The 22,942-nt window shown below is 46.5% G+C and overlaps 1 protein-coding gene across 1 annotated transcript in view; it reads left to right on the top strand.

Moving 5' to 3' along the window:
* LOC143997703 (cytochrome P450 2C20-like) overlaps positions 1-22,942 on the top strand; it is a 157,734-nt gene that overhangs the window by 13,424 nt on the left and 121,368 nt on the right. Inside the window, exons 2-3 of the mRNA XM_077493483.1 lie at positions 5,880-6,063; positions 15,029-15,191. Of these exons, the coding sequence (XP_077349609.1) occupies positions 5,884-6,063; positions 15,029-15,191 (343 nt within the window). The 5' untranslated portion in view covers positions 5,880-5,883. The remainder of the gene's footprint in view (positions 1-5,879; positions 6,064-15,028; positions 15,192-22,942) is intronic.

Below are 22,942 nucleotides of genomic sequence, written 5' to 3' on the forward strand. Positions count from 1 at the left end.
GCACATGCCTCAGGGTCGATGAAGTCATTCACCGAGCCCCCTTTTGGAAAGGACAGATGATGTATCAGGCGGAACTTGCCCACCTCTTTCTTGGGGACGACCCCCAAAGGAGACACCACCAAGTCCCCCCAGGGTTTGTCCTCGAATGGTCCCCCCATGCGTCCCAAAGCCACCTCCTTCCCCAACTTCTCATCCACCACCCCCGGGTGTTGCAAGGCTGATTGCAAGTTTCCGGTCATCGGTGGCGGCGCCGTCAGAGCACACGGAATCCTGAATCCGTCCCGAAACCCCGACGTCAACAAGCGAGCCGCCGCCCCATCCGGATACTTACTTAGGAAAGGCAACATCCTTTCCAGCATGACCGGAGTCCTCCCTTTTGTGAGCAGCGTCTCCAGGTCTCTTTCCCTTCTTGAAACACCTGGCGAGCGTGTGGGTCCCCCCACAGCCCGAACATTCGTGCTTAAACCTGCACGCTCCCCCGTACTTGCAGGCACCTTTATTGAATTGCCAGCACACCCCCCACTTCTTTCCGGCCGGCAGTTCAGAGGTTGGCGCACTCCCGGCCCCCCCCTGAAGAAACTGAGACGGGGCCCGCGCCGAGGACATAAGCCTCATCCAAAGACTGATGTCTTTGTGATCCCAACGCAGTTCCGGACGCACCGACTTCCGCTGCCTGAACTGCTCATCGTAGCGGAGCCAGGCCAGCCCCCCATATACCCTGTGAGCTTCCCCTATGGCGTCCATATAACAGAACAGCGCCGAGCAATGCTCGGGGCTCTTCTCGCCTATGACACTCGTCAAAATGGCGAATGCCTGTAGCCAGTTGGAAAAAGTGCGCGGTATCAACCTGTACCGCCTCTTCTCCTCGTCCTCCTTTTTGGAATCATCGGGCTTCACCCTATCCAAGTTGAACTTCTCCAATGGAAGCAGGGAGAAGATTTCCACATACTCACCCTTCCAAATCTTCTCGCGAACCTCCGGTTTCAGGTGCGCTCCCAACGGCCCTCGAAGCAGACGTACACCTCGCATCTGGCCGCGTCCGCAATCCGCACCACGTCGCTCCTCGCCACCGCCTCCTTGTTCCCCTTGTCCGCCACCGCGTCTGCGGCCACCCCTGCTTGCGGCGTGGGAGATGCCACGGCAGGCGCGGCCCCCCCAGCGCCCCCCGCACTGCTGCTGGCCCCCCCCGGCCCCGGCGTTGTCCACGGGGCCACTGCACTCGGCTGGAGCGGACCCCCCGCAAACTTCCCCACTAACGCCCGCAGGCCCTCCAAGAGGTCGCCCATCTGTGCCGCTGTACCCACCCCGGTAGGAACCGCCACCTGCGGCGGGACTACCACCTGCTCATGCACCAGCGGCGCCGCCGGCACCCCCGCACCCATCTGCACCCCCCCCAACAAGTCATGCAAAGCAGTAGACAAAGACACTGTATGGTTGGACTTACCAGGCTGACCAGGAACACCTCCCACAGCCGACCCGCTGCTCTCCCTCGGTGGCACCGGCTCCTCCTCCTCCTCCGACAATTCGCCTTCGGACCGTTCGTCCCTTCCCCAGACGGGGGAAGCCGATAGCCCCCCAGGTGAAGGAACCCCGGAGGCCGCTGGCCTGGGCCGCGATACGGCCGGACTCTTCTCCGCCATGGCAGACCGGCGATGTGAACCAGACCTGCCCCGCTCCGTGCGACTCTCCGAACCGCTCTTGCAGCTTTTCTTCCCAGCCGAACGTCCCGCCGGTGGGCCCCGTCCCTCTTCGTCTTGCCTCGGCCTCAGATCCCCGGTGCTGGCTCCAGCCATCCCTCTGCCTGATCCATCCGTCCTCCTGGATCCTCCGACCACTCCGCTAGGCCCTGCCACGGACTCCCCCCTCCCGGCCGGAGAACTCCTCTGTGCTGGGGAACCAGCGCCATGCAGGCCTGTGGCCCCGCCACCGGCCGGCGGCGTGTGGACCGCCCGGTCGCCAGGTGCTCAGTCTGTGGTCTCTTAGCTGGGGGCAATGTGCTGTCCTCCCCAGGGCTCCTATCTGCACGAGGTGGCCGAGTGGCAGGCCCAGGTGAAAAACGCGCCGGAGGCCGAGACCTCCGCACGCGCGGCTGCTGCTCTTCCGCCCGCTCCGCAGGCCTCCCCGCCGCTAGTATTTCGCCCACCTGCTGTTGCAGCCATGCTGTGCCCCTCTCCGCCGCCGCCCTCCGCAACTGCGCCACGAGGTCCCGTTCGTCCGCCATCTTGGAAATGGAGGAGCAGTGAGAAAAACTGCCTCCTCCATTGCTTCTCTCTCTCACTGTCCCCGTTTTTGGCTCCGCCCCTATTTATATGGCTACGCCGCCTCAGCTCCGTTCTCCACTTGCTGACACTCCCCTCTCTCCTCACTCTCTCACCTTAACCCCTTCTATGCTCTTTTTGTCACCCTGTCATGCCAGCCCCTCCTCTACCACCTTCCAGGCTTCCAATCCGGGGCTTCTCTTTCTTCTCACTGACCATCACACTAATGTATCATGAGTTGTAGATGTCAAAGACCGGAGAACTATTTCAAGGGTTCCTCTGTGTTGAAAAGGTTGAGAAAGGCTGACTTAGAGGGTATTTTTTCACTATTACGCATTTTTTGTTCTAATAAAGTTTATATGGCATATGAATGTCCTTTCCCCGTCTGTTTCCCCATAATTTTTGATCTAATTAGCTAGGTTGTAAAGGTACCCCATCTTTAATAGGCAAATTGGTCTCTTTTTGCCCAAAAAATGAACAGTAGTTTGAGATCCATCTTTTATTTGTTTTCTATAAAAAAAAATCCCAAGCTTTGAACATCTCACGGAGCTCTGTTCAATCTATCTTCCAAAAATGGAAAGAGTATGGTACAACTGCAAACCTATCAAGTCATGACCGTCCACCTAAACTGACAGGCCGGGCAAGGAGAGTATTCATCAGAGAAGCAGCCAAGAGGCCCATGGTAACTCTGTAGGAACTGCAGAGATCCACAGCTCAGGTGGGAGAATCTGTCCTCAGGACAGCTATTAGTCGTGCTCTCCACAAATCTGCCCTTTATGGCAGAGTGGCGAGAAGAAAGACATTGTTTTAAGAAAGCCATAAGAAGTCTCGTTTGCAGTTTGCGAGAAGCCATTTGGTAACATGTGGAAGAAGGGGCTCTGGTCAGATGAGACCAAAATGTAACTTTTTGGCCTAAAACAAAACACTATGTGTGGTGGAAAACTAACACTGCACATCACTGTGAACACACCGTGAAACATGGTGGTGGCAGCATCATGTGGTGGGGATGCTTTTCTTCAGCAAGGACAGGGAAGCTGGTCAGAGTTGATGAGAAGATGGATGCAGCCAAATACAGGGACATTTTAGAAGAAAACCCCGTACACGCGGTCGGAAATTCAGACGGAAAAGGTCCGATCGGATTATATTGTCGGAAAATCCGATCATGTGTGGGCTCTATCGGACTTTTTCCGTCGGAATTTCCAAAGGAAAAAATTTGAGAGCAGGTCCTCAAATTTTCTGACAACAAAATCCGATCTGACTTTTTCCAATCATTTGTAGAGAATTCCGATCGGACAAAGTACCACGCATGCTCAGTTCAAATTAGGAGACCAAAGCTATTGTCTACTAGCCGTAACGTAGTCCCGTCGTAATGAACGAACATCATCACGTTCCGAACGATGGGATTTTCCGACAACTTTGCCCGACCGCGTGTAAAGAATACCAGTTTCGGACAAAATCCGTCGGAGAAAATCTGACGGATTTTGTTGTTGGAATGTCCGACCGTGTGTACGGGGGCTTAGAGTCTGCAAAAGACTTATGCAAATATTTATGTGTTAGAATGACCCAGTCAAATTCCAGACCTAAATCCAATTGAGAATCTGTAGCAAGACTTGAAAATTGCTGTTCACAGACGCTCTCCATCCAATCTGACAGAGCTGGAGATATTTTGCAAAGAAGAATTGGCAAACATTTCACTCTCTAGATGTGCAAAGCTGGTAGAGACATCCCCAAAAAGACTTGCAGCTGTAATTGCAGTGAAAGGAGGTTCTACAAAATATTGACTCCGGGGGGCGCCATACAAATGTACCCCCCACTTTTCACATATTTATTTGTAAAAAAGGTTGAAAACCATTTATCATTTTCCTTCCACTTCACAATTATGTGCCACTTTGTGATCACATAAAATCCCAATATAAAACACTTAAGTTTTTGGTTGTACCATTACAAAATTTGGAAAATTTCAAGAGGAATGAATACTTTTTCAAGGCCCTGTATATTGTCATATGGATCAAACACGCTTGTCAGCACGTCTCTCCTCCTATGCTGGGATCATTGATACTCTGCCTGTATGTTTCCTCTTTGATTAGCTTCCAGATTAAATCATGTATGGATAAAGAAATCTGGATAAATCATGTATGGATAAAGAAATCTGGATAAATCATGTATGGATAAAGAACCATAGTGTAAAACCATCATTTAATCTTATTAAGAAGTGAAATGTAACACTCCCATTTATCAGTAAGGGTATACTTTTATTTGACCAGGAAATATTAAAACTTCGCTAAATAGGGTTAAAAGTTAATATTGTCTATCAATTTATTATTATATAATAAATAATAACAATAAAAAAATAAAAACAAACTTAAAAAGCATCAAGTAAAAACATATGTTTGCAATAATGGGAATCAGTGGCATATTGGCATAGCAGCCCGGATACCTGCTATGGGGCCTGGGGTGGAAGGGGAAGGGACCCCAATAGAAGGGTTGTTGAGGCATTTTAAGCATAGAATTTCCCATCAAGAAGAGCTGATCTCAAGTAAACAGGAGGAAATTTTGTAATCATTGTCTCCAGTCATAGATCCCCCTTGGCAGGCTGTGCAGTAAGCAGAATTTGTTTAGTTGTGTAAGCAGTAAAAGAAATTGAAAACTTTTTTTTTTTTTTACACAAAATTGACAATTTATATTATATTTCTAACACATAGCATGTATATAGCAAAAATTACACCCCAAAATACATTCTGCTACTCCTCTTTAGTATGGCGATACCACATGTGTGAGACTTTTACACAGAGTGGCCACATAGAGAGGACCAACATTGAAGTAGTACCTTCTAGGAGCATAAATTACACATATAATTTCATTCCTTCCTATCACACTTTTGAAGGTCCTGGAGCACCAGGACAATGGAATTACCCAAAAAATTACTCCATTTTTTTTTTTTACACAAAATTGTCAATTTATATGATATTTCAAACACATAGCATGTATATAGCAAAAATTACACCCGAAAATATATTCTGCTACTCCTCCTGAGTATGGCGATACCACATGTGTGAGATTTTTACACAGAGTGGCCACATAGAGAGGACCAACATTGAAGTAGTACCTTCTAGGAGCATGAATTACACATATAATTTCATTCCTTCCTATCACATTTTTGAAGGTCCTGGAGCACCAGGACAATGGAATTACCCAAAAAAAGACTCAATTTTGGAAAACAAACACCCCAACGTATATTCTATGAGGCATGGGCTGCAGATAGGTACTTGGGCTCTTTGGTGGACTGGTCCAATTTCGCAATTGTTGCATTTGCAAATTCCAAAAGCCATGATAAAGGAATAGTAGTGGTAAAAAAAAGCCCTTGTGGGCTTAACTGATCATTTCTTTTGTAGAATTCTCCTTTAAGGGGGCGTGGCAGGGGATGTGTCCTATGCCCAACCACTTTTACTAATAGGTGTCCCTAATCTCATGTCAAAAAGTTGGGAGGTGTGCGGGGAGAGCCAAAAGGATAATGTTAAGTGCTGAATTAGTCAAAGTCATATCTCCGTTGTTCAATGTGAAGGGCGGGCTGTACAGGAATATTGCCCGCTGTCATAGACCATATCTATTTGTCTCTTCCAGGAAGATGGAATTCTCTGCAATCCTCGCTCTGTTGGTCACTGTCCTCATCACCCTCCACTTTATCATATCATGGTGGAGACAGCAAAGACGGTACAAGTCACTGCCCCCCGGACCCACCCCGCTGCCCTTCCTGGGCACCCCGAAGTATATGGATTTTCGAATTGCCGACATAAATTTCACATTGGTAAGTGACCTTTGGAATCTAACCAACCTCTGAGAAACTGTACTAAGTGCTTGTGCAAAATACACTCACCGGCCACTTTATTAGGTACACCTGTTCAATTCCACTTTTTGGGGACCAGTGACACCAATACAGTGATCAGTGTTAAATAAAATGCACTGTCACTGTATAAATGACACTGGCAGGGAAAGGATTAACATCAGGGCCGACCAAAGGGTTAAATGTGTTCCCTCAGTGTGTTTTCTTTGTGTGTGTGTGTGTGTGTGTGTGTGTGTGTGTGTGTGTGTGTGTGTGAGGGGGGGGGGGGGTGGTTGCACTGTAGAAAGACAGAGATCCATGTTCCTGCTTAGCAGAAACACCAGATCTGCATCTTCCTAACTAGCAGAACAGCAGACATGTTTACATGGGCAGATCGCCGTTCTGCCTCTCTCTGAACGATCACCAAGTTTCTGGGAGACATCAGGTCCACCGGAGCCACAGATTGGCTCCCGCTGTGTCCAATCGCAGTACAGGTACATTATTTTGCACTTAATGGACGCCCTGCGCAGTAAATGTACGCAGGGCGGTCCTTAACCACTTCAATACCGAGCACTTATACACCTTCCTGCCCAGGCCAATTTTCACTTTTCAACGCTGTTGCACTTTGAATGACAATTGCGCGGTCATGCTACACTGTATCCAAACTACAATTTTATCATTTTGTCCCCACAAATAGAGCTTTCTTTTGGTGGTATTTGATCACCTCTGCAGTTTTTATTTTTTGCTAAACAAATAAAAAAAAGACCGAAAATTTTGAAAAAATATGTTTTTTTTGTTTCTGTTACAGAACTTTGTAAATAAGTAGGTTTTCTCCTTCACTGATGGGCACTTATGGGGCTGCACTGACGGGCACTGATAAAGCGCCACTGACGGGCTCCCAACTGTCCCTGATTTAGAGGGACTGTCCCTGATTTGGAGCAATGTCCCTCTGTCCCTCTTTCCCCCTCATTTGTCCCTCATTTTGGTCTGATCTATATAGATGTATATAAAATGCACTTTTTATCTATTAAAAAGTGTTTCCCAGTGCTAAACCTTTCATCCAATTTCTAAATTGCTGCATTTGTAAATTCCAAAAGCCAATGTAATGGGAATTAGTAATGGTAAAAAAAGCACTTGTGGGTTTAAACAATCAATTTTTTTTGCACAATTCTTCTTTAAGGGGGCGTGGCAGGGGTGTGTCCTATGCCTGCATACTTTTGCTAATAGGTGTCCCTTATTCCCATCTCAGAAAGTTGGGAGGTGTGGGCACCGATGAGGTGGCACCAGGCCCGGACTGGGACAAAAAATAGGCCCGGGCATTTTACATTGAGCAGCCAACTTTTCCAGAGGGACTGGGTGGGAGGGGGGGGGGGTCGTCAGTAGACATTCGCGGGGTGGCTGGTATCGTTCCTCCACCTGTAATGTGCAGGAACACTGTGATATAAAGGGGACTGCACTGTAAAGGGGCATTGCAATGATTACAGTGCAGTCCCCTTTTATATTACAATGTCCCAATTCTATTGTGGCCATACAATGCTTGTACTGTCTGTCTCCTATTGTGCCCACACTGCCCAGTGACACTGACCTTCTTTCTCTCTGGTGGTGCTGGACAGCATGGCACTCTCTCTCTGGTGGTGCTGGAGAGCATGGCTCTCTCTTGTGATGCGGGTACAGCGTGGCTCTCTTTCTGGTGGTGTGGGTACAGCGTGACTCTCTCTCTGGTGGTGTGGGTACAGAGTGGTTCTCCCTGATGGTGTGGGTACAGCGTGGCTCTCACTGGTGGTGCCGGTACAGTGTGACTCTCACTGGTGGTGCCGGTACAGCGTGGCTCTCACTGGTGGTGCCGGTACAGAGTGGCTCTCTCTGGTGGTGCGGATACAGCTTGGCTCTCTCTGGTGGTGCGGATACAGCGTGTTTTTCACTCTGGTGGTGCAGGTACAGTGTGGCTCTCTCTGATGGTGCAGGTACAGTGTGGCTCTCTCTGGTGGTGCGGGTATAGCGTGGCTCTCTCTCTTGTGGTGCAGGTACAGCGTGGCTCTCTCTCTGGTGGTGCAGGTAGAGCGTGGCTCTCTCTGGTGGTGCAGGTACAGAGTGGCTCTCTCTGGTGGTACGGGTACAGTGTGGCTCTCTCTGGTGATGCAGGTACAGCCTGGCTCTCTTTCTGGTGGTGCAGGTACAGCGTGGCTCTCTCTGGTGGTGCAGGTACAGTGTGGCTCTCTCTCTGGTGGTGCAGGTACAGCGTGGCTCTCTCTCTGGTGGTGCAGGTACAGCGTGGCTCTCTCTCTGGTGGTGCGGGTACAGCGTGGCTCTCTCTGGTGGTGCGGGTACAGCGTGGCTCACTATGGTGGTGTGGGTACAGTGTGGCTCTCTATGGTGGTGCGGGTACAGCATGGCTTTCTCTGGTGGTGTGGGTACAGCGTGGCTCTCTCTGGTGGTGTGGGTACAGCGTGGCTCTCTCTGGTGGTGTGGGTACAGCGTGGCTCTCTGGTGGTGTGGGTACAGCGTGGCTCTCTCTGGTGGTGTGGGTACAGCATGGCTCTCTATGGTGGTGCAGGTACAGTGTGGCTCTCTCTGGTGGTGCGGGTACAGCATGGCTCTCTCTCTCTGGAAGTGTGGGTACAGCTTGGTTGTGGCGCTCTCTCTCTGGTGGTGTGGATACAGCATGGATCTCTCTCTGGCTTCCCATGGCACAGTCCTCTCTTTTTCCTTTAGTAGTCCACTCAGCTTCTTCCTGGGTTCCAGGCTCTCTTTCCCCCAGCAGAGTGCATGCTGGGGGCTGAAGTCTGCTGCCTGTGGATAACAATGCGGCTTACCTCCTTCAGTACTACATGTCCCATGATGCATGGCTAACCTCTTCTGATTGGCCCATGGGGTACAGAAACAAATCAACAACCCGAGCAGCCAAATGAGATTACAGCTGTGCTCTGCTGACAGGAGAGGGGGGGCGAGCAGGGGGGATACACTCAGGGCCGTCTTTAATGTTGATTGGGACCTGGGCAAACATTTTCTTAGGGCCCCCCCCCCGACCGCTCTTAGACATATAGCACATAGCGGTAAAACACAAAATCTGTTTACTGCAGCAGATCAGGCAGCAATTGCAACTGGTTGCCAGAGGATACAGCATATTATTACCGATCACTGACTGGTTGTTAGAGGTTACAACACATAATTTCTGCTTCCTCATTCATTGCTAGAGGTTACTGCACATCATTACTGCTCACTGAGAGATGTACTACAGGAAATTACCAGAGACTGCAGATCTAATACAGGAGATGACCAGAGACTGCAAATCTAATACAGGAGATGACCAGAGACTGCAAATCTAATACAGGAGATGACCAGAGACTGCAAATCTAATACAGGAGATGACCAGAGACTGCAAATCTAATACAGGAGATGACCAGAGACTGCAAATCTAATATAGGAAATGACCAGTGACTGCGGATCTAATACAGGAGATGACCAGAGACTGCGGATCTAATACAGGAGATGACCAAAGACTGCAAATCTAATACAGGAGATAACCAGAGACTGCGGATCTAGCACAGGAGATGACCAGAGACTGCAAATCTAATACAGGAGATGACCAGAGACTGCAAATCTAATATAGGAAATGACCAGTGACTGCGGATCTAATACAGGAGATGACCAGAGACTGCGGATCTAATACAGGAGATGACCAGAGACTGCAAATCTAATACAGGAGATAACCAGAGACTGCGGATCTAATACAGGAGATGACCAGAGGCTGCAGATATAATACAGGTGATGACCAGAGACTGTAAATCTAATACAGGAGATGACCAGAGACTGCAAATCTAATACAAGAGATGACCAGAGACTGCAAATCTAATACAGGAGATAACCAGAGACTGCGGATCTAATACAGGAGATGACCAGAGGCTGCAGATATAATACAGGTGATGACCAGAGACTGTAAATCTAATACAGGAGATGACCAGAGACTGCAAATCTAATACAGGAGATGACCAGAGACTGCAAATCTAATACAGGAGATGACCAGAGACTGCAAATCTCATACAGGAGATGACCAGAGACTGCAAATCTCATACAGGAGATGACCAGAGACTGCAAATCTAATACAGGAGATGACCAGAGACTGCGGATCTAATACAGGAGATGACCAGAGACTGCGGATCTAATACAGGAGATGACCAGAGACTGTAGATATAATACAGCAGGTGACCAGAGACTGTGGATCTAATACAGGAGATTACCAGAGACTGCGGATCTAATACAGGAGACGACCAGAGACTGCAGATCTAATACAGGAGACGACCAGAGACTGCAGATCTAATACAGGAGACGACCAGAGACTGCAGATCTAATACAGCAGATGACCAGAGACTGCGGATCTAATACAGGAGATGACCAGAGACTGCGGATTTAATACAGGAGATGACCAGAGACTGCGGATTTAATACAGGAGATGACCAGAGACTGCGGATTTAATACAGGAGATGACCAGAGACTGCAAATTAATACAGGAGATGACCAGAGACTGCAAATCTCATACAGGAGATGACCAGAGACTGCAAATCTCATACAGGAGATGACCAGAGACTGCAAATCTAATACAGGAGATGACCAGAGACTGCGGATCTAATACAGGAGATGACCAGAGACTGCGGATCTAATACAGGAGATGACCAGAGACTGTAGATCTAATACAGCAGGTGACCAGAGACTGTGGATCTAATACAGCAGATGACCACAGACTGCGAATTTATTACAGGAGATTACCAGAGACTGCGGATCTAATACAGGAGACGACCAGAGACTGCAGATCTAATACAGGAGACGACCAGAGACTGCAGATCTAATACAGGAGACGACCAGAGACTGCAGATCTAATACAGCAGATGACCAGAGACTGCGGATCTAATACAGGAGATGACCAGAGACTGCGGATTTAATACAGGAGATGACCAGAGACTGCGAATTTAATACAGGAGATGACCAGAGACTGCAAATCTAATAAAGGAGATAACCAGAGACTGCGGATTTAATACAGGAGATAACCAGAGACTGCGGATTTAATACAGGAGATGACCAGAGACTGCGGATTTAATACAGGAGATGACCAGAGACTGCGGATTTAATACAGGAGATAACCAGAGACTGCGGATTTAATACAGGAGATGACCAGAGACTGCAAATTAATACAGGAGATGACCAGAGACTGCAGATTTAATACAGGAGATGACCAGAGACTGCGGATTTAATACAGGAGATGACCAGAGACTGCAAATTAATACAGGAGATGACCAGAGACTGCGGATTTAATACAGGAGATAACCAGAGACTGCGGATTTAATACAGGAGATGACCAGAGACTGCGGATTTAATACAGATGACCAAGAGTAAAGGAGGTGATCAACTAATTAACCATTTTAAATTTTTACCTATCAGCAGTGTACAACTATATTGTTCATTAGCAGGTCAGGGCTAGGATAACATTCAACAAGCATTCTATGGGGAGAATGACCTACCTAGCCAGCCAGCCAGACTCACCGCCCGATCTCATTGATTGATGGATGGTGCTCTCAGAGGTGCAGGTTCAGGGCCTTCAGGGGTCCAGGTGTGGGGCCTCAGACGTTCAGGGCCTTGAGGGTCCAGGTGCAGGGCCCTCAGACATCGAGGTTCAGGGCCCTCAGGAGTCCGGAGGCAAGACTTGCAAAGGTCTGGGGGCGGGACTCGCAGAGGTTCGGAGGCGGGGCTCTCAGCCCTCATACTCCGATCTCAGCCCTGAGCATAGGGGGTTGCATGGGGCGGGGTCAGAGCTTCAGTGGAGCTCCCGGCCCGGCCCCGCCCCCGCCCTCCGTCCTTTCTACTCTCCTGGCGTCCTGGTTGCCAGGTGCCCGTTGGCTGCCGGGCGCATGCGTAAAGCGGCGGCCTGGGTTGCCATGGGTGGGCTTAGTAGGCGGAGAATGCCTCCGCTCCTCTCACCACCTGTGGCCAGCCCTACATGTCCCTGCATGCAGCACAAAACATTAGCGGCCGGCCCTGCCTTTCAGAACCCACGGCGGCGGCCGGCCCTGCATGTCACAGACAGACATGCGGCCCGGAGACCCACGGCCCACCGGGCAAACGCCCGGTCTGCCTATGGCCAGTCCGGGCCTGGGTGGCACTGATGGGAACTGATGATGGGCACTAATATGCCGCACTGATAGGTGGCACTGATATGCAGCACTGATGGGTACACATAGGCGGCACTGATGCGCACTGAAAGGTGGCACAGATGGGCACTGATAGGTGGCACGGATGGGCACGGATGGGCACTGATGTACACTAATGGGCATCACCGATTGGCGGGCATCCAGTGACTGAGGACATAGATTCCCCATATATCCTCAGCTGCACTGGACAGTGAATGGATGAGAAGTCCCCTGCTCGTTCACAAACGGATGCACAGTAAACACAATTTACTATGCTTCAGCGATGAATAGGCACAATGAGTGATGGGCGCTGAATGCTCACTGTGTCAATTCAGGAAATGAAGGGGGCTGGTAAATGGGACATATTTACCATGCAGACCCCCCCCTCCCCCCTCTCTCCATCCTGGAACATCCCCCTGTGTGCCCTCAGCAACTGCTGGCGGCAGAGGAGGGAAGGGAAGCTGGAAATGCTGCATTGGAGGGGGGCCACACAAAAGGGAGGGGGGCCCAGACAGCAGGGGGGGGGGGGGGGTGGGGATGCAGATACATCAATACAGACAATGTGTTGCTGGCAGACCGCATCATATATGTCATTTTGTAATATTTTGCACGAAGTTCCAGCATTAGTTTGCAGTTTTCCCCAAAAATAGGGCAGTCCCTCTAAAAAAGCTAAATTCAGAGGCTCCATGACAAAGGTTATTAGGAAAATCATTTCCACTCTCTAGCTGTAGACTTTGTATGGTGTTTTTTTTTTTTTTTGTTTTTTTTACTGTGTCATTTAACTGCTGTGTAATTTGGGTGAAAGGAGAATTGCACATCCACCGTCTCTGAACTTTGAACCCTTCCTGAGACCGAGGACTTCAGACCCGGCTGTTGTGTACAAACAGAACCTCTCAGAGAGAAACGTACCAAGCAAGTCTGCAACAAATGTAGACGCAGATCAGTTTGCCCCATTAATTCGCCGAAGGTGGTTAATAACCACTTAAGACCGAGCCTCTTTCTGAGATTTGTTTGTTTTTTTTGCTAGAAAATTACTTAGAACCCCCAAACATTATACTTTTTTTTTTTCCTTACACCTTAGAGAATAAAATGGCGGTTGTTGCAATACTTTCTGTCACGCCGTATTTACGCAGCGGTCTTACAAGCACACTTTCTTTGGAAAAAATACACTTTTTTGAATAAAAAAATAAGACAACAGTAACATCCCATCAGCCTATGCCACACCCTAGTGGAGGCCTTCTTTGATTTAATATCAGTACCCCACAGGAAGCATAACTAAGCGGCTTTCGTTTTTCTGGGTTGATCAATGGGTCCTTTTATTTTTATTTTTTATTTATTTATTTATATTTTTGTTATCAATAGATTTGTATTATCTAATTAATTTGTATTTTGATGCATATACACTACATAGTGAATCATTAAAGAATTTTTTTAACGTTTTTAAATGTGCCTGAAAAGTAAATTTTTCCTTTCAAATTTCGAAACAGTAAAGTTAGCCCATTTTTTTTTTTATTGTGAAAGATAATTTTACGCCGAGTAAATTGATACCCAACATGTCACGCTTCAAAATTGCGCCCGCTCGGGGAATGGCGACAAACTTTTACACTTAAAAATCTCCATAGGCGACGTTTAAAAAAAATTCTACAGGTTGCATGTTTTGCTTTACAGAGGAGGTCTAGGGCTAGAATTATCGCTATCACTCTACCGATCGCGGCGATACCTCACATGTGTGGTTTGAACACCGCTTTCATATGCGGGCGCTACTCATGTATGCGCCAGGTCGTCGGGATGGAACGCGTTTAAAAAAACAAATCTTTTTTCACCTTTTTTTTTATTTTTACACTGTTTTAAAAAAAAAAAAAAGTGTCACTTTTATTCCTATTACAAGGCATGTAAACATCCCTTGTAATAGAAAAAAGCATGACAGGTCCTCTTAAATATGAGATCTGGGGTCAAAAAGACCTCACATCTCATATTTACATTAAGATGCAATAAAAAAAATTATATATATATATATATATATATATATATATATATATATATATATATATATATATATAGTAATTTAAACAAAATGGGGGAAAAAATGGCCCTTTAAGAGCTGTGGGCAGAAGTGACGTTGTGACGTCGCTTCCGCCCTGCAGTGATATGGAGACGGGTGGGGGACATCTTCCCCTCACTCGTCTCCATACCCAGCAAGAGGACAGACGCGATCGCCTCCATCGCTGCCGATGGCTCTGGTAAATGGCGGAGGGCACCGGATTGTGGCGGGAGGGGTGGCCCGCTCCCGCCACCGATAAAAGTGATCTCGCGATGAATCAGCTGCAGAGACCACTTTTATCTTAAACCGGACCGCCCGCTAAAGACGAGGATCCCTGGGTTATGGTAGCTAGCTGCTGCCATAACAACGATATCCTCCTTCAAAATACTGACGTATAACGACGGTGGACGGTCCGGAAGTGGTTAAAAGTGTCTTTTTACCCCCATTGTCATTCTGATCCTCTGGCTCTGTCTCTGTCAATCACAGGCTGTGTGCTGTGCTCCCTCCTCTGCTGCATGCTTGTCAGGAACTCAGCAAGTCTAAAAGCCAGAGACAGCCAGGGAACAGGGAGATTCAGCTACATCTATATTAAATAATGGGTTCGGCTGCTGCATATTGTTTGGCATCAAGGCCTGAGCTGGGGATGAAGTGTAAATCTCTGATCTCGCAGAGAGAGAATTCCTGACATTATTGACCTTTTGTCTCTCTACATTTCTTGTACCTATGACAGCTCAGCCAAAAGTACGGCTCCATGTTCACCATCTGGAAACTGACGGAGCCGATTGTGGTCCTTTGCGGTTATGAGACGGTGAGGGACGCCCTGCTGAACCACGCCGAGGAATTCAGCGCCCGGCCATTTATACCAACTCTACACATCCCCAACAAAGGATACAGTAAGTTTGTCAAGACACTTCGCTCCGTTGTACATTAGGTACTGTATATATATTGATCAATCCTGATACCTTAAGCCCTTGTACACACGGTCGGAGATTCCGACGGAATGTGTCCGATCGGACCGTTTTGACGGATAATCCGACTGTGTGTGGTCTCCATCGGACTGTTTCCGTCGGAGTATCCGACGGACCAAGTTTTCCAACTTGTTGATAAAAAAATTTCCGACAAAATGCTCCGATCGGACATACTCCGATCATGTGTAGAGAATTCCGATCGGACAAAGTGCCACGCATGCTCAGATCAAATTCCTACACCAAAGCTATTGGCTACTAGCGTGAACGTAGTCCCGTCGTAACGAAATAACGTCATCACGTTCTGTTTCCGACAACTTTGTCCGACCGTGTGTAATGCAACAGTTTCGGACAAAATCCGTCAGACAAATTCCGACGGACAAAATCCAACGGATTTGGTTGTCGGAATGTCCGACCGTGTGTACAGGAGCTAAGGGTCCAGCACGGCTTGGGACCCCACAATGTTTTTTTCCTCTTAATTTTTATTTCTGCCATTTTTTTTACATTCAGCTGACAGCGGGGAAGCCCCCTGACAGCTAATGACTCATCAATTGTTAAGGTCACAGCGGATGTCCACTCCTTAGCAACCAGGTTGTTTACTGGTTGTTAAGAATGCTGGTGGCTGTGTAAACAAGGCATTTGCCCGTTCTGCCTAGTGACATGACAGGGATCTACTGCTCCCTGTCATCAGGAGCGGTGATCGCTGTCATGTCAATGGTAGCCCACCCCCCCCCCCCCCCACAGTTAGAATCACTCCCTAGAACACACTTTACCCCTTGATCGCTCCCTAGTTTTTAACTCCTTCCCTGCCAGTGACACTTACACAGCAATCAGTGCATTTTTATAGCACTGATCGCTGTATAAATGACAATGGCCCCAAAATAGCGCGAAAAGCGCCCGCCATAATGTCGCAGTCACGATAAAAATCGCAGATCGCCGCCATTACTAATAAAAACAAATTAATAATAAAAATGCCATAAAACGATCCCCTATTTTGTAGACGCTATAACTTTTGCGCAAACCAATCAATGTACGCTTATTGCGTTTTTTTTGTTACCAAAAACATGTAGAAGAATAAATATCTGCCTAAACTGAGGAAAAAAAATAGTTTTTTTCTATATTTTTTGGGGGATATTTATTATAGCAAAAAGTTAAAAATATTGCTTTTTTTTTTTTCAAAATTGTCGCTCTTTTTTTGTTTATAGCGTAAGAAATAAAAATCACAGAGTTGATCAAATACCACCAAAAGAAAGCTCTATTTGTGGGTTGGGGAAAAAGGACGTCAATTTTGTTTGGGCGTAACGTCGCACGACCACGCAATTGTCAGTTAAAATTACGCAGTGCCGAATCGCAAAAAGTGCTCTGGTTGGGAAGGGGGTAAAACCTTCTGGGGCTGAAGTGGTTAAAGCAGTAATAAATCAACATTTTCAGGATCAAATGCGATATTTGGGAAAACACCTAAATACCACATGCAATCTGATTCTGTGAATGGAGCCCACTGACCAATGACAGCATGTAAAATAAATTAATAATTTGTTTTCTTTTTTATTCCATTTTTTTCCCTTTTTTTTTTTTTTTTTTTTAACACACTGGGGACAGAGCAAAGCAGTGTTATCATAGTAACAAGGTACTTCTCTGGGGAAGTGATCAGGATTTTTTTTTTTTTTTTACACATCATTAACCACTTAAGGACCGCCGTATTGCCATTGTACGTCATCACAATGGCACAGGCAGGCACAAGCACGTACATGTACGTGCCTGCCTTCCAGCGGGTGGGGGGTCCGATCGGACCCCCTCCCGCTGGATACGGCGGTCCGTTTCCCTCCGGGAGCGATCCGTGATGAGGGGATGGCCGTTGGTTTCTGGCCACCCCCTCTCGATCGCTCCTGGCCAATGACGAACTTCCTCCCACTGTGTATTGTTTACACAGGAAGGAGGAAGTGATGTCATTCTCCTCGGGGCGGTCTTTTTGACCGGACTACGAGGAGAAGACTAAAAGTAAGTGCACCAAAACACTACACTGACACATAGGTACACATAGGTACACAAACCCCCCCCCCCCCGATCCCCCCCCCCCGTTAGTTATTTTTTTGGTTCACCGCCAGGTTTTTATAGCGCTAGGTCCCCCGATATACTACCCAATAATGGTTTTAACATCCTGATTGCCCCTAGTTAACCCTTTCACCCCCTTTTGCCACTGTCACTAAGCGATCATTTTTCTGATCACTGCATTAGTGTCGCTACTGTCGCTAGGTAGCTAGTTATTTTTTTAGGTTCACCGCCAGGTTTTTATATCGCTAGGTACCCCGATATACTACCCAATAATGGTTTTAACATCCTGATTGCCCCTAGTTAACCCTTTCACCCCCTTTTGCCAGTGTCACTAAGCGATCATTTTTCTGATCGCTGCATCAGTGTCGCTACTGTCGCTAGGTAGCTAGTTATTTTTTTAGGTTCACCGCCAGGTTTTTATAGCGCTAGGTACCCCGATATACTACCCAATAATGGTTTTAACATCCTGATTGCCCCTAGTTAACCCTTTCACCCCCTTTTGCCACTGTCACTAAGCGATCATTTTTCTGATCGCTGCATCAGTGTCGCTACTGTCGCTAGGTAGCTAGTTATTTTTTTAGGTTCACCGCCAGGTTTTTATATCGCTAGGTACCCCGATATACTACCCAATAATGGTTTTAACATCCTGATTGCCCCTAGTTAACCCTTTCACACCCTTTTGCCAGTGTCACTAAGCGATAATTTTTCTGATCGCTGCATCAGTGTCGCTACTGTCGCTAGGTAGCTAGTTATTTTTTTAGGTTCACCGCCAGGTTTTTATAGCGCTAGGTACCCCGATATACTACCCAATAATGGTTTAATAATAAGTGTCACTGGTGACGCTGGTTAGCCAGTTAGTTATTTAGGTTCCCCGTCAGGTTTTTATATAGCGCCAGGGACCCCCATATACTACCTAATAAAAATTTGAACCCCCGGATTGCCCCTAGTTAACCCTTTCACCACTGATCACCGTATAAGTGTTACGGGTGACTCTGGTTAGTTTGCTTTTTATAGCATCAGGGCACCCACCATTTATTACCCAATAAAGGTTTAACCCCCTGATCACCCGGTGGGCGATATCAATTAGGTTTTAGGGTCAGGGTCTGCGTCGCCCCAGGCAGCGCTAGGTTAGTGCCAGTACCGCTAACACCCACGCGCAAAGCATACACCTCCCGTAGTGGTATAGAATCTGAACAGATCAATATCTGATCTGATCAGATCTATACTAGCGTCCCCAGCAGTTCAGGATTCCAAAAAAACGCATTGTTAGCGGGATCAGCCCAGATACCTGCTAGCACCTGCGTTTTGCCCCTCTGCCCAGCCCACCCAAGTGCAGTATCGATCGATCACTGTCACTTACAAAACACTAAACACATAACTGCAGCGATCGCAGAGTCAGGCCTGATCCCTGCGATCGCTAACAGTTTTTTTGGTAGCATTTTATATTTAAATCCGGAAGGCAGTGCTTGGTTTTCGGGGTCCCGTACGTGGCTAGGCTCCCAAAAAGTCCCCCGCATGTGGTATCCCCGTACTCGGGAGAAGCAGCAGAATTTATTTTGGGGTGTAATTTGACTTCTGCCCATAGCATGTGTGAGCAATATATCATTTAGTGACAACTTTGTGCAAAAAAATAAAAGTTTGTAATATTCCCGCAACTTTTGGCAAAATATAAAATATTCCATGGACTCAACATGCCTCTCAGTAAATAGCTTGGGGTGTCTACTTTCCAAAATGGGGTCATTTTGGGGGGTTTTGTGCTATTTTGGCATTTTATGGCCTTCGAAACTGTGATAGGTAGTGAGGAGTTAAATCAAAAATTTGCACCCTTAGAAATCCTGAAGGTGGTGCTTGGTTTTCGGGGTGCCGTGCGCGACTAGACTCCCAAAAAGTCCCACACATGTGGTATCCCCATACTCGGGAGAAGTAGCGGAATATATTTTGGGGTGCAATTCCACATATAACCATGGCATGTGTGAGCAATATATCATTTAGTGACAACTTTTTGTAAAAAAAAATTGTATTTTTATTTTTTGTCATTATTCAATCCCTTGGGACAAAAAAAAAATATTCAATGGTCTCAACATGGCCCTCAGCAAATAGCTTGGGGTGTCTACTTTCCAAAATGGGGTCATTTGGGGGGGTTTTGTGCCATCTTGGCATTTTATGGCCTTCAAAACTGTGATAGGTAGTGATAGGTAGTGAGGAGTAAAATAAAAAATGTATGCCCTTAGAAATCCTGAAGGCGGTGCTTGGATTTCGGGGTCCCGTACGCGGCTAGGCTCCCAAAAAGTCCCACACATGTGGTATCCCCATACTCGGGAGAAGTAGCGGAATATATTTTGGGGTGCAATTCCACATATAACCATGGCATGTGTGAGCAATATATCATTTAGTGACAACTTTTTGTAAAAAAAAATTTTTTTTGTCATGATTCAATCCCTTAGGACAAAAAAAATAAATATTCAATGGGCTCAACATACCCATCAGCAATTTCCTTGGGGTGTCTACTTTCCAAAATGGGGTCATTTGGGGGGGGTTTGTACTGCCCTGCCATTTTAGCACCTCAAGAAATTAGATAGGCAGTCATAAATTAAAAGCTGTGTAAATTCCAGAAAATGTACTCTAGTTTGTAGACGCTATAACTTTTGCGCAAACCAAAAAATATATGCTTATTGACATTTTTTTTTACTAAAGACATGTGGCTGAATAAATTTTGCCCTCAATGTATGACTAAAATTTAGTTTATTCGATTTTTCTTATAACAAAAAGAAGAAAATATCTTTTTTTTTCAAAATTTTCGCTCTTTTTCCATTTATATCGCAAAAAAAATAAATCGCAGAGGCAATCAAATACTATCAAAAGAAAGCTCTATTTGTGGGAAGAAAAGGACGCAAATTTTGTTTGGGTGCAATATTGCATGACCGCGCAATTACCAGTTAAAGCAGCGCAGTGCGAAATTGGAAAAAGACCTCTGGTCCTTAAGGTGTTTATTGGTCCGGGGCTGAAGTGGTTAATGCTTATACCAGTGAATTTCATTGGTATAAGCAACCATTTTTACTGAATTAAACTGATTCATTCAGTTAGTATTATTGTGACTAGCTGTGATTGGTCACAGATAATCACATGATACAGATGGGCTGTGATTGGCACTATCTGTACCATGTGATCACTGTGACCAATCACAGCTAGCAACAAAATTGTACACAATGAATGGCATGAAAGGAAGCCATCCATTATTTACTGTTGTCGTGTGATCTGCTGTGATTGGTTACAGCGATCACATGGTACTGTCTGCGAGTTTGTACGCCGATCAGTCATCACACAGGTGACAGATTGCACCGCAGCGTGGCCCCATGGCCACGTGTGAGGCATGTTCCCGGGAGGACATCATATGACATCCACCCAACACGACGAATGGCCCGTCCAGCTGTTAACTGACAATGGGCTAGGCGGGAAGTGGTTAAAAATGCACGATTCCTTTAATCGACATGCCCGTGGGATGCCATAAATCTGCCTGTAAAGTGATGCATCTGCAGGATGTACTACAACCAAAGTGACATTTACATATTAAAAAATAATGTTTGGGACTAAATGATATTTCCCTATTGGACTATTGGGGCAGGCAGGTGGGAGGCTATGGGCAATAGGGTAAACGGTGGGAGTAACTAGGACTCTCTTAACCGCTTCAGCCCCGGAAGATTTTACCCTCTTCCTGACCAGAGCACTTTTAGCGATTCGGCGCTGCGTCGCTTTAACTGACAGTTGTACGACGTGGCACCCAAACAAAATTGAAGTCCCTTTTCCCCCACAAATAGAGCTTTCTTTTGGTGGTATTTGATCACCTCTGCGTTTTTTATTTTTTTGCGCTATAAACAAAAAAAGAGCGACAATTTTGAAAAAAATAAAACAGAATATTTTTACTTTTTGCTATAATAAATATCCCCCAAAAATATATATAAAAAAATTTTTCCTCAGTTTAGGCCGATATGTATTCTTCTACATATTTTTGGTAAAAGAAAAAAACGCAATAAGCGTATATTGATTGGTTTGCGGAAAAGTTATAGCGTCTACAAAATAGGGGATAGATTTATGGCATTTTTATTATAATTTTTTTTTTTACTAGTAATGGCGTTGATCTGCAATTTTTATCGGGACTGCGACATTATGGCAGACATGTCGGACAATTTTGACACATTTTTGGGACCATTGGCATTTTTACAGCGATCAGTGCTAAAAAAAAGCATTAATTACTATAAAAATGTCACTGGCAGTGAAGGGGTAAACACTAGGGGACGATCAAGGGGTTATCTGTGTTCCCTATTATGTGATCACGGGAGCCTGGCGGAGATTGCAACTGCCGAGCGCTCGCATCGGCTCTGTGGGCGCACCCCTAGTGGCCAAAGATAAAAGCGATGTAACATGACACCGATTCGCGCCGCCCAGCCATGTTGCCACAGTACAACTGCGGTCAGCGAGCGGTTAAGGTAGCCCAGCATATGGACTCCCAAATCAAACAAGGGCATGAAAAGCTGGGTACCTTATCCTAGATGGGAGTCTATTATGAATGGTAAGGGGGAACCCACACAAAAAAAATGTGTGTAGTCCACCCAAAGTTAACACCAGACCCTTATCCCGTCATGTATTTAGGCTGGTCAGGAAAGGGGGAGCATTAAGTGTATGACCTCTCTGTCCTGAACCATACCAGGCAACATGCCATCAACATTGGGAAGGGAAGCTTACTGGGGTGACTATCCTGTTGAGGGCATGGTCTTATTGGAATTTGGTAGTAAAGTAAATAAACATACTGATGCATGTCAGAAGTCATTTATTAAAGAACAAAATGTCCCACAATGGAAAGCCTTTGTCAATCAAGTCATTCACTGGTGTAGATCCATTGTCAATCAAGAACTATGACGCCTGCTGACCAGTCACAACAAAAATGCTAATCCATCAACATAATCTTCTTCCAATGGAGAATCACCACAAATTACATTCCCCCAGATTGCAGTTTGATTGTTAAAAGGGGCGTAGATGTTGGCTAATGTCATTGACTGAGTCTGACCATGGTGATACACTCACCAGCCAATTTATTAGGTTCATCTTGCTAGTAGCGGGTTGGACCCCCTTTTGCCTTAATTCTTGGTGTTCATAAATTCAACAAGGTGTTTGGAAACATTCCACAGAGATTTTGCTCCATCGTTACTTGGTAACATCACGCAGTTGCTGCAGATTTGTTGGCTGCCCATCCATGATGCGAATCTACTTCCACCACATCCCAAAGGTGCTCTATTGAATGAGATGTGGTGAGTGTGGAGGCCATTCGAGTACAGTGACCTCATTGTCCAGTGGTGAGATGATTGGGGCTTTGTGACATGGTGCATTATCCTGCTGGAAGGAGCCATCAGAAGATGGGGACACTGTAGTCATAAAGAGATGGACATGGTCAGCAACAATACTCAGGTAGGCTGTGGTGATTAAACCATGCTCAGTTGGTACTAAGGGGCTCAACGTGCGCCAAGAAAATATCCCCCACACCATTACACCACCACCACCAGCCTGAACCGTTGGTACAACGTGAGCTGTTTAGCAGATATTTACAGTATACTGCGCTGATGATGTCATTGGCA

The sequence above is a fragment of the Lithobates pipiens genome, unplaced genomic scaffold (assembly GCF_037356315.1).
Source record: "Lithobates pipiens isolate NorthernLeopardFrog02 unplaced genomic scaffold, aLitPip1_a1.2 Scaffold_19, whole genome shotgun sequence".
NCBI lineage: Eukaryota > Metazoa > Chordata > Amphibia > Anura > Ranidae > Lithobates > Lithobates pipiens.